Genomic DNA, 16,223 nt, shown 5'->3' on the forward strand with positions numbered 1-16,223 from the left:
TGTTACTGAATTTTGTTTCATGTTAATTTTGGAATGTTAGAATGGGACCTATCCCAACAGTCACTGCAAAGATTTACAAGGATGTTTCCAGGGTTGGAGGATTTGAGCTATAGGGAGAGGCTGAACAGGCTGGGGCTGTTTTCCCAGGAGCGTAGGAGGCTGAGGTGCTGGCAGGTGTGACTAGATTGGGTTGGGATATCTGGTCGTCTGTTTTCGTGCTGTACATCTCTATGACTCTATCAGTGGTCAGATCAGTTTTCCTTCATGTGAATTCAAGGAAAGTGATGGGACCAGACGGAGTACCAGGCCATACACTCAGAGCATGCGCAGATCAACTGGCAGAGGTCTTCTCAGACATCTTCAACCTCTCCCTGCAGCAGGCCATTGTCCCTGCCTGTTTCAAGAGGGTCAACATCATCCCTGTGCCTAAGAAGGCTCAGACAGCATGTCTCAATGACTACCGCCCAGTGACCTTAACTTTGGTGGTCGTAAGTGCTTTGAAAGGCTGGTCATGGTATTAAGCAACTCCAGCCTCCCCACTACTCTTGACCCACTCCAATTTGCCTATCGGGCCAACAGATCCATGTCAGATGCCATATCACTTGTACTTCACTCCTCCCTAGAACATCTTGACAAGTTTGCTGATGACACCACCGTCTGTTGAATCTCAGATGGAGATGAAACAGACTACAGATGGGAGGTGGAAGACCTGGAAAAATGCTGCACTGAGAACAACCTAGCTCTCAATGCCGGCAAAACCAAGGAACACATTATTGACATTTGGCAGGATGTTACTCATCCCTCCCTACACATTAACAGCACAGAGAGGGAACAAGTGGAGAGTGTCAAGCTCCTGGGAGTGGTTATCTACAACAAGCTTTCTTGGACTCTTCATGTGAATGCACTGGTTACAAAGGCTCAACAACGTCTCTTCTTCCTCAGGCAGCTAAGGAAATTTGGCATGATAGCGAAAACCCTTGCAAATTTTTATAGGTGTGCCATTGAGAGCATTCTGTCTGGATGTATGACTACCTGGTATGACAACTGTACCATTCAAGATCGGAGACGGTTACAGAGAGCGGTGAACTCAGCCCAGACAATCACAAAGGCCAACCTCCCATCTACAGAATCCATCTACCAGGCCCGATGTCAAGGAAAGGCTGTCAGCATTCTTAAAGATCCATTCCAACCTGCCAATGTTTTTCTACAACCTCTACCATCGGGGAGAAGGTACAGAAGACTGAACACATGCACCAGCTGATTTCATAGCTGTTTCTATGCTACTGTTGTTAGAATACTGAATGGACTCACAAACTCTTAACATTTGCCTGTACCTGTGTTTTTGCTTTTGCCGTTAATTACTATCTATGCTACTTAATGATGTGACCTGCCTGTATTGCTCGCAAGACAAAACTTTTCACTGTGCCTCGGTACACGTGACAATAAATTTAATTCAATTTAATTCAAAATATAGACTATATATGTCTATGCATATTTGCTGCTTTATTTTCAATAATAGTTGAAAGTTTGTTAAAGTTGTAGTAAAATAATTGTCCTTTATAGCCTGGAAAAACTGCTTGAATTGTTTCCAAAACTGAACCAGATTCAGCCAGATACTTATATGATTAGTAATTGAAAGAGAGTGATTAAGAAAGGAATTGCTAAACCCTTCAACCTCAGTTGTAACCATCAGGTTGGGGACATCACTAGACTGCAAATTGATGTTTTTTTTCAGGAAATGTTTACATTTATGCTGGAGTACTTTTTCACGATTATAGCCAATTTAGTTTACTTTTATATTATTACCAATCATGAAAAAATATCATATAAGCTTAGAAACTGAAACCATGGGTCATTTTTGAATATGACTATATTGGTGCCGGATCTGTAATTTTAACCTGACACTTCAGAGATGGTTCCTATGCCTGACCAAAACCCCAAGAAGTGCACAGAGACGCAGTTAAGGAAGTTATTATTTCAATTCTTGAAGGGACATTGCAAGAAAATCTTGGCTTCTCCACCTCAGGATTCATTCTACTTCTATCAAGCATGAATTGCTCTCCCTTTCACTTATATTCATTTCTGACTGCTAGGGACCATTCCATCTGTTGGTCTGGTAGCCGGTGATCATAATGTCTAGCAACTGCTTCCCAGTGAGGTCCTAAAACTTAGCTATTAAAATCAACCAAGGTTAATAAACTAGATTTGTTCCATTCCTAACAGGAAAAATGAAAAGAAACTAAAAGCCCTAAATTTTTACCTAGTGCTGTGAAGCAGCCATCACAACTCCACCTAAGTATGGGTAGGTCTCTGAATGAATCATCATCACAAAAAATGTGCTCAACAATGTTTTAGCTTGTCAAATACATATCTCAACAAATCATACTAAAACTTTGTGATCCATATTGAAAATACCATCATGTCACATATGCCATGATGGTAATGAAAATATTATAGAAAGGCTTTAGTTAATCTCCCTCCCAATGACACATATGTTCTTTGTATACTCTCTATATACTTACAGGATGTTTTCTGCAAGATTGAATAAAATGATACTGTTATTAAAAAAAATTGATGAATGTCACTTTCAAACCTTAATTATCTTGTCTACTGAGATTGAAAATATCCTCCTGTCCCCTGCAGCAATACTGAGGAAGATGATGGGTGAATTATGGCCAGTCAGCCTCCCAATTGGTCGTCTGTAAAAAGATCAACGGCAAACAAAGTAAGTGACTCAGAAATGAGTCAGTCTGACACAATCCATGTATAACTTGCAGCAGCTGAAAGAACAAGAGTTGTTCAATCAGTGTCATATAACCATCCTCTCTTCCAGTGTGGCTCCATAAACACCTTCTGGTTTTAACATTGCAGGGCCTGCTCTGCCTCCCAGTGGTATTCCTTGACTCTAGTTGAATAATCAGTCCTTTTGGTCGATGGGGAAAGAATGAAATGGAAATGGAAAAAGGACACTAGATACAAATATGGAAAAACTGTTCTCAATGCACAGCAGGAATCGAAGTTATAGTTATAATGCAAGTTAATCTGCTTCCATGACAGACACTCCTCCAATTAACATGGTGCCAGCAGGAAAGCTTTACTGAATTTGTCCCATGGAGATAAGTTAATTGATTAAGAGAAGCAAAGAAAGCAATAGCAAAAGACAAGTTTTGTACACAGAATGGACATAAATAGAATCCCATCGATAAGTTAAAGAGCCAATCCAAGCTACGAAGAAAGGTATGAAAATTGATTTTCTGTTTGCCACATATGGAATAGGCATCCATCACAAATTCACCCTCAGGAAATTTAAACACAAAGAACTAAGGTTTAGAGGCTTCAAATACATAACAATCAAAAGTTTTACCTAATTATCAGTACTTAACCAAATAAACCTCCAACTTTTTTTCATAATCTTTAAACAGTCAGCCTGTAGTGACAGCCAGCTCCATGAACAGGACTATTCCTTCAATAGTTCAATTGATACCTGCACTAACAGATCCAATGCACCTCCAGCATCGACTTCACTCATTGCCAGATGATCTTTAGGTTTCAAATAAAGATCAAACCACATCCCCTTCCTTTTCTTAATTTAAATTTTGCCCCTTTGTGATGTCATCAATAGGCAAAGGGTTACTTTCAACATACATGGCGATAAGACCCACTCTCAACCGATCCATTATTTACCTCAATGTCACAATTGCCTTCATGATGCTGGTGATGAAAGGTGCATAATTTATATACGTATATATCACTTTTGACATTGAATTTTAAACTACAGACAGATGGTGGTTGTTACTTCTGTAAAGGGGTTTCTTTTAAACTATTCCAAAATAGTGGCTAAATCTAGAATTTTGTCAGAAAGCAGGTGTTTGCCATCGCCTATGGTATTAATGGAAAGCTGTTTATACTGTTGAATTTAATACAGGTAGGGAAATATTTAAGGCCATTAGCTTTGTTTTCAGTTCGGAAGAATCTAGGATTAAGGAAGCTTTTAATTCAGTTCAGAAGACACCTGTACTGATGATAGAATACAGTTTGATTTATCTCCTAGAAAGAGTTTATTACAGTTCAGAGAAAAGTGACCTTTCCAAAAGGGATCAGTTTGTGAATTTCCAAACCTGGAGAGTTTAGTTAGAAATCTGCAAGTTATAAGAAATGACAAAGTTGAGACAAATCAAGTTTCAAGCTGCCCCCTCCAGTATATCCTGAGAAATAAGAAAGGGATGATCACTTTATTGGGATTGTATTATAGACCTCCTAATAGAGGGAAATTGAGAAACAAACTTGTAAGGAGATCTCAGTTATCTGTAAGAATAATAGGGTGGTTATAGTCAGGGATTTTAACTTTCCAAACATAGAGATGGAAAGGAATTTGTTAAGTGTGTACAAGACAATTTTCTGATTCAGTATGTGGATGTACTTACTAGAGAAGGTGCAAAGCTTGACCTACTGTTGGGAAATAAGGCAGGGCAGGTAACTGAGAAGTCAGTGGGGGAGCACTTTGGGGCCATCGACCACAATTATATTAGTTTTAAAATAGTGATGGAAAAGGATAGATCAGATCTAAAAGTTGAAGTTCTAAATTGGAGGAAGGCTAATTTTGACAGTATTAAGCAAGAACTTTCAAAAGCTGATTGGAGGCAGATGTTCACAGGTGAAGGGACGACTGGAAAATGGGAAGCCTTCAGAAATGAGATAACAAGAATCTAGAGAAAGCATATTCCTGTTAGGGTGAAAGGAAATGCTGATAGGTATAGGGAACGCTGGATGACTAAGGAAATTGAGGGTTTGGTTAAGAAAAAGAAGGAAGCATATGTCAGGTATAGACAGGATAGATCCAGTGAATCCTTTGAAGAGTATAAAGGCAGTAGGAGTATACTTAAGAGAGGAATCAGGAGGGCAAAAAGGGGACATGAGATAGCTTTGGCAAGTAGAGTTAAGGAGAATCCAAAGGGTTTTTACAAATATATTAAGGACAAAAGGGTAACTAGGGAGAGAATAGGGCCCCTCAAAGCTCAGCAAGGCGGCCTTTGTGTGGAGCCGCAGGAGATGGGCAGATACTAAATGAGTATTGTACATCAGTATTTACTGTGGGAAAGGATATGGAAGATATAGAATGTAGGGAAATAGATGGTGGCATCTTGAAAAATGTACTTATTACAGAGGAGAAAGTGCTGGATGTCTTGAAACGCATAAAAGTGGATAAAACCCCAGGACCTGATCAGATGCACCCTAGAACTCTATGGGAAGCTAGGGGAGTGATTGCTGGGCCTCTTGCTGAGATATTTGTATTATCGATAGTCACAGGTGAGGTGCCGGAAGACTGGAGGTTGGTTAACATGGTGCCACTGTTTAAGAAAGGTGGTAAGGACAAGCCAGGGAACTATAGACCAGTGAGTCTGATGTCGGTAATAGGCAAGTTGTTGGAGGGAATCCTGAGGGACAGGATGTACATGTATTTGGAAGGGCAAGGACTGATTAGGAATAGTCAACATGGCTTTGTGCGTGGGAAATCATGTCTCACAAACTTGATTGAATTTTTTGAAGAGGTAACAAAGAGGATTGATGAGGGCAGAGCAGTAGATCTGATCTATATGGACTTCAGTAAGGCATTTGACAAGGTTCCTCATGGGAGACTGGGGAGCATGGTTAGATCTCGCGAAATACAGGGAGAACTCGCCATTTGGAAACAGAACTAGCTCAAAGATAGAAGACAGAGGGTGGTGGTGGAGGGTTGTTTTTCAGACTGGAGGTCTGTGACCAGTGGAGTGCCACAAGGACCGGTGCTGGGTCCACTACTTTTCATCATTTATATAAATGATTTGGATGTGAGCATAAGAGGTATAGTAAGTAAGTTTGCAGATAACACCAAAATTAGAGGTGTAGTGGACAGCAAAGAAGGTTACCTCTGATTACAACAGGATTTTGATCAGATGGGCCAATGGACTGAGAAGTGGCAGATGGAGTTTAATTTAGATAATCAAACTAAATTAATTATCTAAATTAATTAATTTATCTGATTGTTTATAATTGACTGCAATTTTCTTGTTAATTCATGTTTAACTTGTACAGATTTCCAGATATTAGGGTGTTAACTTTGTTTGACTCTTGTATAGTAAATTCTTTTCTGTTCTTAAACCATGGAATCTTGTGGGTTCATTCTCTTCATAAATAACTGGGATTTCAAATTTCTTCTGCAGGCAAATTACCTCAAATCTGCCTTTTGGGAAAGCAAATCTTAGCAGGACTTATACACTTAATAGTAAGGTCCTAGGGAGAGTTGCTGAACAAAGAGACCTTGGAGTGCAGGTTCATAGCTCCTTGAAAGTGGAGTCGCAGGTAGATAGGATAGTGAAGAAGGTGTTTGGTATGCTTTCTTTTATTGGTCAGAGTATTGAGTACAGGAGTTGGGAGGTCATGTTGCGGCTGTACAGGACATTGGTTAAGACACTGTTGGAATATTGTGTGCAATTTTGGTCTCCTTTCTATCGGCAAGATGTTGTGAAACTTGAAAGGGTTCAGAAAAGATTTACAAGGATGTTGCCAGGGTTGGAGGATTTGAGCTTTAACGAGAGGTTGAATAGGCTGGGGCTATTTTCCCTGGAGCTTCAGAGGCTGAGGGGTGAGCTTATAGAGGTTTACAAAAATCATGAGGGGCATGGATAGGATAAATAGACAAAGTCTTTTCCCTGAGGTGGGGGAGTCCAGAACTAGAGGGCATAGGTTTAGGATGAGAGGGGAAAGGTATAAAAGAGACGTAAGGGGCAACTTTTTCACGCAGAGGGTGGTACATGTATAGAATGAGCTGCCAGAGGACGTGGTGGAGGCTGGTATAATTGCAACATTTAAGAGGCATTTGGATGGGTATATGAATAGGAAGGGTTTGGAGGGATATGGGCCGGGCGCTGGCAGATGGGACTAGATTGGGTTGGGATATCTGGTCGGCATGGACGGATTGGACTGAAGGGTCTGTTTCCATGCTGTACATCTCTATGACTCTATGACACAGCAGTGTCTAAGACATAGGAGCAAAAGTATATCATCGAGCCCATCGAGTCTGCTCCACCATTCAACAAGATTGTGGCTAACCTGATAATCCTTTTCTGCCTTTGATTCCTGTACATGTTAATAATCTATATATTGCAGCCTTGAATATACTTAATGGCCCAGCCTCAACAGCCCTCTATGGTAAAAGAATTTCATAGATTTACAATCTTCTAAGAAAAGAAATTCTTCTTCATCTCGTCTTAAATGTGCAAGCCCTTATTCTCACATGCACTATACCTTCACATGCATGAAGCAGCAAAGCCTGCTGTTAATGTGGACTAACAAAGTGTGCCAATGCAGCCCCAACCAAACTGTCCAGATAAGTTTTATTTTAATATAACTAAAATTTATGCTTGGAAAATCATAAACACTTTCGGTTTTCAAATACCTGGCTGTTTTCAAGTAGCCAGATTTGAGGTAATTTACCTGCAGAAGAAATTTGAAATCCCAGTTATTTATGAAGAGAATGAACCCACAAGATTCCATGGTTTAAGAACAGAAAAGAATTTACTATACAAGAGTCAAACAAAGTTAACACCCTAATATCTGGAAATCTGTACAAGTTAAACATGAATTAACAAGAAAATTGCAGTTAATTATAAACAATCAATTTAGCATTAAATGGCATATACAACTGATACTGATTTTATGAAGTGACTTGTAATTCCACTACCTGTAGGTCATCTCCTTTTACATTGTGGCCTGATCCACAGCTGAGAGTTACATATGACCAATCCAAGATCCACACATATGGTCTTCACTAAAAACTAACAGATGTCTAGTGAATCTCCTCAACTTGATCTAGATGGCATTGATACACTGGTGTAATTTTCAAGTAACAACAGCAACTGCAGCAATCTATTTAATTCTAAACCTGGCCTCTGTCTTCTTTAGCTTTCCTATACTGTGCCTCTGGACTCCACAACTGTTACTACTGATTTTGGATGGCTATGTGTCCCTTTATAGAGCTCTAACCAGTTTCACTTTTCCTCAGAGGATGGATTTCCAATCTCAGTTTCTGTATACAATATGCCTCAAAAAACATGAGCTTTGATCCATAGATTTCATCAACATCAGAGACGGGCTAGCTACAGATTGCAGTTTCTAGATTCAGAACTACTAAAAGTAGTTTAATAAGGTAGTCTCCTCCATCAACTGTCAGCTGCTTTTCACCTGCTGTGCTGCAGTCAATGGGATAGCACTGCACAGCAGGGCAAAGACAGGCAAAAACACAAGTTGGGCAGGGCCAAGGATGATTTGACTTTTGCTTGAAATTTGTCATTACTTCGTTTATACATTTGGTTGGGAAGGGTTATTTTGTACTCGTTTTCAGTAAAGTTTTTTTTGGCTCAATGAGTGTTTTGATGGTCAATGACAGAGGAAAGCTAAGTGGTGTGACTGTGGTGGATGAAAGAAGAATCAGGGATGCACTTGTCAGCACTGCACTCAAATGATTTCTTCACTAACTGTATTAGCAGAAAGGAGATGTCTACGTTTACTTTTCTTTCTTGTGTTCCTCTGGTGCACAGTTTGCAGCTACAGCTGAGCTTGGGCAACATGAAAAAGACTATCACAAACTTTGACAACTGCTCCATCTTGCACTGAATGGCTCCTCGACAACAGTCAGAACAATGCTGTGTTTATTTTGAGATCTAAGAGCACTTGCTAATGCACCCTATTTCTAACTCAGAAAGATTATAACCAGTTTAAAAACAGACTTTTTCTTTTAATTATTCATGAGATGTGAGCATCACTAGGTAGACCAGCATTTATTTCTGAAACCCAATTTCCCTAGAGAAAGTAATGGTGAGTACCTTCTTGAACCTGTTGTTCTTGGTGTGTAGGAAAACCATGGAAATCAGAAATACCATATTGTTCATTTCATGGGATATATGCAATATCCCTCCGTACCAACACATCTGAAAGTCCATGGAAATGTTATCCATACCTGACAATACTGAGCAGTTAATTTGAACATTGAAACATTCATCCATCTTGATAGCTTTGTTTCTTCTTGTAATACTTAATGCTCTGAATTCCACAGGGATTGTTCAAATCTCTTAACATAATTTCACTGGGAGATGCAAACTCCAAAAGAAATGCAGAGTACAATTGCAGAATTTTAGGGCCCATCTATTTAGATTATCAAATATGTATAATCGATAGCATAAGCAACCTATAATACAACCTACAATGTACATTCAGAGGGACAATGTCTGGAAAGTAAACAATGGCAATTTTCATTCCTGCAATTGCTGTGCAATATGCTTATTGTTTAATTTTTTAATTCTTGGGAGATTGTGTAATTCAGTGACTGAACCTATTGAAGAATGCTGGTAGTTTGAACTTGAATGTAATGTGTAGAAACTATTATTAATTCATACAGGAACATGGAGCCTAACAGTCACTGACATAATGCTTTCAAGGCTTTAGATTTTACATATATTTCCTTACCCTGTGAAGTTTGGATTCCACATTCGAATTATTCTGTCTAATCCTCCTGTGACAAGCACATTCTTTTCTTTGCAGAAGTCAAAGGTTTTTGCTCCTTTGGAGATTAAAAATATTGCTTCATCACAACTCTGTCTTCTCTGTAGAACAGTCACTCCTGTCTGGGGGTGCCTGTCTTTATTATAGACTTCATCTTGAATTTCTTTCATCCTCTGCTGAATGGACTTGGTACCTATGACACAACCTATAATGCATATTTATAAGTACAATGTCAAGAAAGGACCTAGACAACGTAAATTTTCATTTTTGCAACTGCTGTGTAATATTCTTAGTTTTATTAAAGTTGTAAGGACATTGATGAGTTGGAAGGATACATTTATTACCCATTTTTGAGATGGTTGTGACAGACTTTAAATTGCTGATGTTCTCCAAGTAATGGTGCTCTCAAACTGGTTTTAGAAATGGAATTTTAAGCTATTGATCTGGCAACATGAAAGATTTATCACATTATGGAGGTTTATATCATCCTTGCAAAACTTCACTTCAATAACTTTTGATGTACTTGTGCTAACAGCATATGAAAGCACAACTCAATGTTTTAACAGAATCAAGTTCAAATTGCAACATAAGTACATATTTTTCAGTACCTTGGCCAATCCAGTTTTCTAACAGTTCACCTACAATTAATATCTTGTTTCGGCATTATTAAAATAGCATAATAACATGAATATTTGGCAAGTTGATGTACGATGCTTTCACAACTCACGTGCAGTTTGCTTCCATCATTTGGAAATACAAAATTATTAAAACTTCAATTTTCACACATACTTCAGAAAATCAGAAATAGTGATGAAGCAAACTCTTGTGTGAAGCAATCAATACTCAACATTTGGGTCTTATAACTGGTTCCTACCATTTGCTCCCTCATGCCTGGATGTTACCCAGGTCCTACTGTGGCTAGTATGTTTTTTTCACTATTTGAGAAGTTATGAATGAAGCTGAATACAGTGGAAGAGTTAATCAACAGCTCCACTCCTGACCTCATGTCAGAAACATTGGGTGAAGCAGTTGAAAATGATTTGACTCTGATGCTGCCCTGAGGAACTCAAGGGAGTTATGAATGTCTCTGACATGCTACCACATTAATTCATCTGCACATCCTACCTATGACTAGGGCAGTCGTTTCCTCATTGCAACTTGATATAACTTTATTGATAGAGTGGATGTATTTAATCTGTGAAAAGAAAAAACTAGATTTAATTTTCAATTAATCGGTCAGAATTCTTGACAGCTCATTTACCCTGCAACACATTACCTCTGACACCCAATCATTATGAGCCTTCCAGCATATGTAGGAGATTGGTCCATGACTCGCAAGTTTCTCAATGGTAACGCTTGGAATTCCATCCACTAACGGACCCTTTGTCCAGTTCCTGCAGATTAAAGTAGTCTCAGGAATAAGAAATATTGATTTGCTGAAGCAGTTAAAAATATATTTTTTTCAGAAATATACGCACAAATTAAGATGGATGTCTTTTCATATCTGCATTCACTGCTCAAAAGCAAAACAATGGGGAGCAATTTGACTGGTTTAATCTAACTTATTTTTAGAACTTGTGTATTATCTTCTGACTATATAGTTTGATAGATTGTGATCTAGTGGCCAAAGCCCTAAAGGACTTTGTAAAAACATTGAGTTTCTGTGATTATTTTTAACTGCACATATATATTAAATGTGGCAAACAAGTTGTGGGAAATATTGCAGAGACAGTTTATGCCTGAAGAGGTATTGACAAAGTGCATAGATGTACAGGGCAGAATCTTATGAAGTATCAGCAGAGTGGGCCATAGTGAGATTTATGGCAGAACTGGACAAGAGGTCCAGCAAGACCCATCTCAATGTTATGAGCATCTCACTGACTCTTCTATGCATTTCAAAGTGCACCCACAACAAGCATTGAAAGACTGCCACAAGGACATTTTGACACATGAACAGGCACCCAGCTCACAGACTTGACCAGGCTGCATCTCAGGGCTACTGGAGTGCTTTCCTAGTGCTATTTAGTCAGCACATGCCTGCATACTCACCTTGTTTGGCCATGCCAATTAATGTGTCACTCAACCAGCAGCTTGACTTGCCAGTCAGCAATCATCAGTCATGGGATGGGGGTGGACATCTTGCTGCACAGTGGCGCTCTATATCAGTCTCTACAGCTGCTCCATGTGCCAGCAGTTTATATAACAAACATACTGCATGTGCAGCAAGCAAGTAGCCACAATTCAATGTCTTGGGGCAATAGTTCTCACTGAAATAACTGGAGATAACTATCACTCAGGGGGTCCTGGCACTATAAGTTAAGGGCAGTCTCTGATACCACCCCAGGGGACTGGCCATAGTCAGGCATCTGGTCAGGGTGTTCTCAATCAGAGGCTTAAGGCCTCAGCAGTCTGGGGAGTATATAACAGTGGTTCCATAAAAGCTGGTCCACAATGAGAGGGCTAATGTAGTTAGGTCCCTCATGGGTGTGGGCCATGATCTGTCTTCTGAGACCATCCAGTGACACTAAGGGGAAAGGACAGTTGGGAATGCTGAGGGGACAAAGGACCTGCTAAAAGGAGAATTAACAGGCTATTCTTCAGGATTGCAGCCTGGGGAAAGATGGGGTGACAGTTGCAAAGCAAGCAAAAGAATTTAAAATGGGAGTGGGGGGAAAGGGTGGGGAGTGTAGCATAGTAAAGCATGGATGGGAAGGGGGTTGTTATCCATGATCAGGAGCACCAGGCTTTAAGGGGGGAGTGCGTGACCACATCTTGCTTTGCCACCTTATATGACTTGAGAGGGTTAGGGGGAGACGAGAAAGTGAGGCTGAAGTAGTCAGCTTTGGTAGGGACCTGAGGAGATGCAAATCATATAGGCTGCACCCAAAGGGCTGCCAGAAAGATGATCTGGATGTCTGGGGGTTTCACTGGCATGTGGAGGTAGAAAATGGAAGCCTCTGGTTGAAGTGCATTCACAGTCACATTCTATTTAGCTGGAAATTGAAAATCTGTGCTTGCAAAAAAATGGCTGTAACCACATTTGGAGTGGTAGCATAAATGTAATGATCTCTAAAGAACAAGATACAGGACCCACTGATATGAAACCTTTTAAGAAAAACATTTCACATAGACCCATGCAAGGACAATGATCTGCAGCATCCCCATCCCTGCTTATCCTAATGCAATTACACCCTGTTTTCCCTGCACTTCCCTGTCTCAGACATTGTAGACTAGCTCATTCACATCAACACATTTGAACACAGAAGCTAGGAAAAGATTAAGGATGTTGTAGGATATGGGGTTGTGATGTCACAGCAGTACCTATTATTTTTATATACGTCGTTAACCTTGTTTTCACATGCTCTCAAAGTCTCTCAAAAACCAGCATCAATCCATGATTCTTCTTGTGTGCTCATGAGGATAGGCATTATGATGGCACAAATACATTTTGGTCTACACAGATGTAAGGTTGAAACAGTGAAATTTCTAGAAACATAAAAAATACTGTACAATGCATTGTTACCAGTGCTATCAAGGTCCCTCATATAAGCTTTCTTCTTTCTCTGCCTTCCACTATGCCTTGGTGTAGCCCTTAATTCCACAGCTGGAGGGAGCCTGTTCAGCATGAAGCCTATTAGCCCTAGAGTTTGATTGAGCAACTCTGAGGGATGTTTGTGTGTGGATGGTCCATTAATGCTTCGTGCCAGAGACTAGTGAACCCTACACAGCTGCAAATTCCAAGTGTCAGATGATTGCAGATAGTGTAGAAGTGGAGGCCTGACCATATCTGGAGTGAGGAAAATTGACTTTTTGGGCAAAAACTCTCCATCAGGAATCCTGATGAAGGGCTTTTGCCCAAAACGCCAATTTTCCTGCTCCTCTGATGCTGCCCGACCTGCTGTGCTTTTCCAACACCACCCTAATCTTGACTCTAATCTCCAGTATTGGCAGCACCCACTTCTGCATATCTGGAGTGTTCTGAAGGATCAAGGTGCGCTTCCTCCTCTGACTGGTTGCCTTCTGGCAACACCTTGTCTCCTTGTAAACATGGGGTGCCTAGAGTGCAGGCCAGTACCCCAACCCCCTTGCCACCATGCCTTAGGTCCTGAGGAGCAATGGCTGAGATGATGGAGTACAGGGAAGACCTCAGCGATCTTAATTTGTTTCCTTGGCACTCAATCACACACTCATTCTGAGCTTACTTGGATGCTTAAAGCATCACTGCCTTGGCCTTCTCCTTTTAGCTCATTGCCAAGTCATTCAGAACTTACAGACTAACAGCGATTCTGTCTTACATGCTGCTTAGTGTAGACAGAAATCCAGTCAGCCTGTCACATTTGCCAGCACTGAATGATTAAGGGGGCAAACATTGGTTCACAGCACTGTGCACGTCAATGACACTTTACAGCATATGTCAACTACAGTAAACACAAAGCATAAGTCTCAACCAAAATACTTCAACCATATCTGAAAGTCTATGGAGGAAAGCTCTTAGTCCAACCAATAGAGATTAAGGTCAGTTAAGAGATGTCAAATTATCCAGTCAAAGCCACTTTCCAATCTCAGTCCAGGGGTATCAAAATGGTCAGTCAGCCACATGGTGCCATCAATATCTTGGGATCCATATCCTTATTTTCCTGGTTTTAGCCACTGTCAGTCCTTCAGGTCAAATCCAACCAAACCAAGATTACCTGAAATTCAGACAGGAAGCTGCATACAAATCAGTCAGGGGCTAGAGCATCCTCAGTCAGGACTATCCTTCAAGTTGAGCTGGGATGTGGACCCGGGTCAGTCCTAAAGTTTCTGAGCAGTAAACATGAAGGGGACCTATTGGAGAACAGCGCTGTTTGGGGAAATTAGGTAAGTCGAGTGTGGAGTTTGGAGCTATTTTGCTGGAATGCAGAGGGAACAATCAATCAATCAATCTAGATGTAAGAATAGGAGTCACTATAGCATGGGTGGGCATGGACTATTTCAGAAGGGAAGGGCCATCAACAATCACTAGTGCATTAGTTTTGATGGGAGTGCACAGTAGACCACTATATTGGGTATGGCTATGCAGCGGTCCTAGGACCCAATGCATAATAATGGAGAAATGAATAATTAAATAAAATGGCTGGGTAGGAAAGTAGGGAGGCTCAAAGCTAACATGGTTGACAGTGCAGAAAGGAAGAGGAATGTTAGTGGGGCTTATGAGTGGGGGGACCTGGAATAATATGCTGAGTCTGCAACTCACTTTTTTGAGTATCATCTGGAAAGTTCTCCATCTTCAATCAGATCTCAACTGCATGATAAATATGAAAAATGGTTGCCAGCATACCCCGATTGGGCAGTGTATGTTTATTTTGACTATGGGAGTGAGATCCAATTGACCCTTCAAGGGGAAATTGTATTAATCAGACATTCAGATTTAAGGTGAAAGACTTCTGCAATCACAAAACTCTGCATGGGCACATGATTAATTGACAAACTAAGCAGATTAGCATTCTGGCCACAAGCAATCCTAATTATGTCACTGAAATTACAAATGAATCCTAGTAATCTCTGTGAAGCAGAAACCCCACATGCAACCTTTAAAGTCTCACCTTTGAACCACAATTCCCAAACACATCCCAAATGTCTCACAGGCTACACAACGGTACGGATCTGCTTTTCTGTCATATTGAACTCTAAGGACTTCAGATCTTACTTTTATTTGAGACACTGTTTTTCTTAGGTGCTGCAGTAGTTGGAGGTTGTGGGGCATGTTTTCATTAGTCTCATCATACTTTAATTTTCTACTACAATTACGTGATCTGGATTGAGCTACATATATCTAAATATGGTCTAACATGTCTGAATTCCATTTAGAGATACCCCTGCTCCTCCTCGTTGCAGATATCAATGTCCGACTATATTAAGTGATATCATGAAGTATCATTTACGTGTACTGAACTGCTAACCAGTCACACTGCTAAGAAGCTCTTTTATTTCTGATAATACCACTTGAATCAATGGAACCATCACCAATGGATCCTGCCATAGCAGATTTCCGATAACTCTGCTTTTAGCCTCTTAAGTTTGTCAAATACTTTGTCCCTTGTGATAGAGGTTGTTGCATGCTCTTTACTTTCACTAAAGCCTTTCTTATCTGACATCTTTAGGATGATTATAGTGTGCTCCACAATGAAGATTAATCTTACTTAATCCCAACAGCTGGATGCCTCACAGGGATGGCTCTAGGAACTGAGGTGTACCCTCTGTGATGACTACATGACAGAAGCCCCTGACTGAGGCTGAGTTTAGATACAACACATTCCTCCATGAGATTACAGACCTCCTCAAAATGAAGTTCTGATGCTTGAATCAATCTTGGTGGGAAATTAGGGCAGGCTTTCAATACATCCCAGACTGTATTATATAATCCCAAAATGCTTGTAATATGAACAGGTGACAAGGGGATGTGATGAGCACTGAAGAGCTGAGAAGGTGGCAGTAATCTTCCAAGGGGAAAAATAAGGACATTGAACATAGAGCAAGAACAAACAAGAGCAACAGTAGGATATTCAGCCCATCTAAGCTTCCCTGCTATTCAACAAGATCATGCCTGAAATGTTCCTAGCCATAACTCCTCTTTTGTGCCAGCTCAGCATGGTTGTCGACTCCCTGAAATTTCAAAAACTTATTTACCTTTTCTTTAAACGCTT

General features: G+C 40.3%; 1 protein-coding gene across 1 annotated transcript in view; it reads right to left on the bottom strand.

Annotated features, from left to right (window-relative positions):
* LOC132833286 (WD repeat-containing protein on Y chromosome-like) overlaps positions 1-16,223 on the bottom strand; it is a 69,743-nt gene that overhangs the window by 26,585 nt on the left and 26,935 nt on the right. Inside the window, exons 7-10 of the mRNA XM_060851450.1 lie at positions 10,814-10,931; positions 10,663-10,732; positions 9,502-9,742; positions 2,594-2,699 (exon numbers count right to left, since the gene is read on the bottom strand). Of these exons, the coding sequence (XP_060707433.1) occupies positions 2,594-2,699; positions 9,502-9,742; positions 10,663-10,732; positions 10,814-10,931 (535 nt within the window). The remainder of the gene's footprint in view (positions 1-2,593; positions 2,700-9,501; positions 9,743-10,662; positions 10,733-10,813; positions 10,932-16,223) is intronic.

Source organism: Hemiscyllium ocellatum, chromosome 36, assembly GCF_020745735.1.
Source record: "Hemiscyllium ocellatum isolate sHemOce1 chromosome 36, sHemOce1.pat.X.cur, whole genome shotgun sequence".
Taxonomy (NCBI): Eukaryota; Metazoa; Chordata; class Chondrichthyes; order Orectolobiformes; family Hemiscylliidae; genus Hemiscyllium; species Hemiscyllium ocellatum.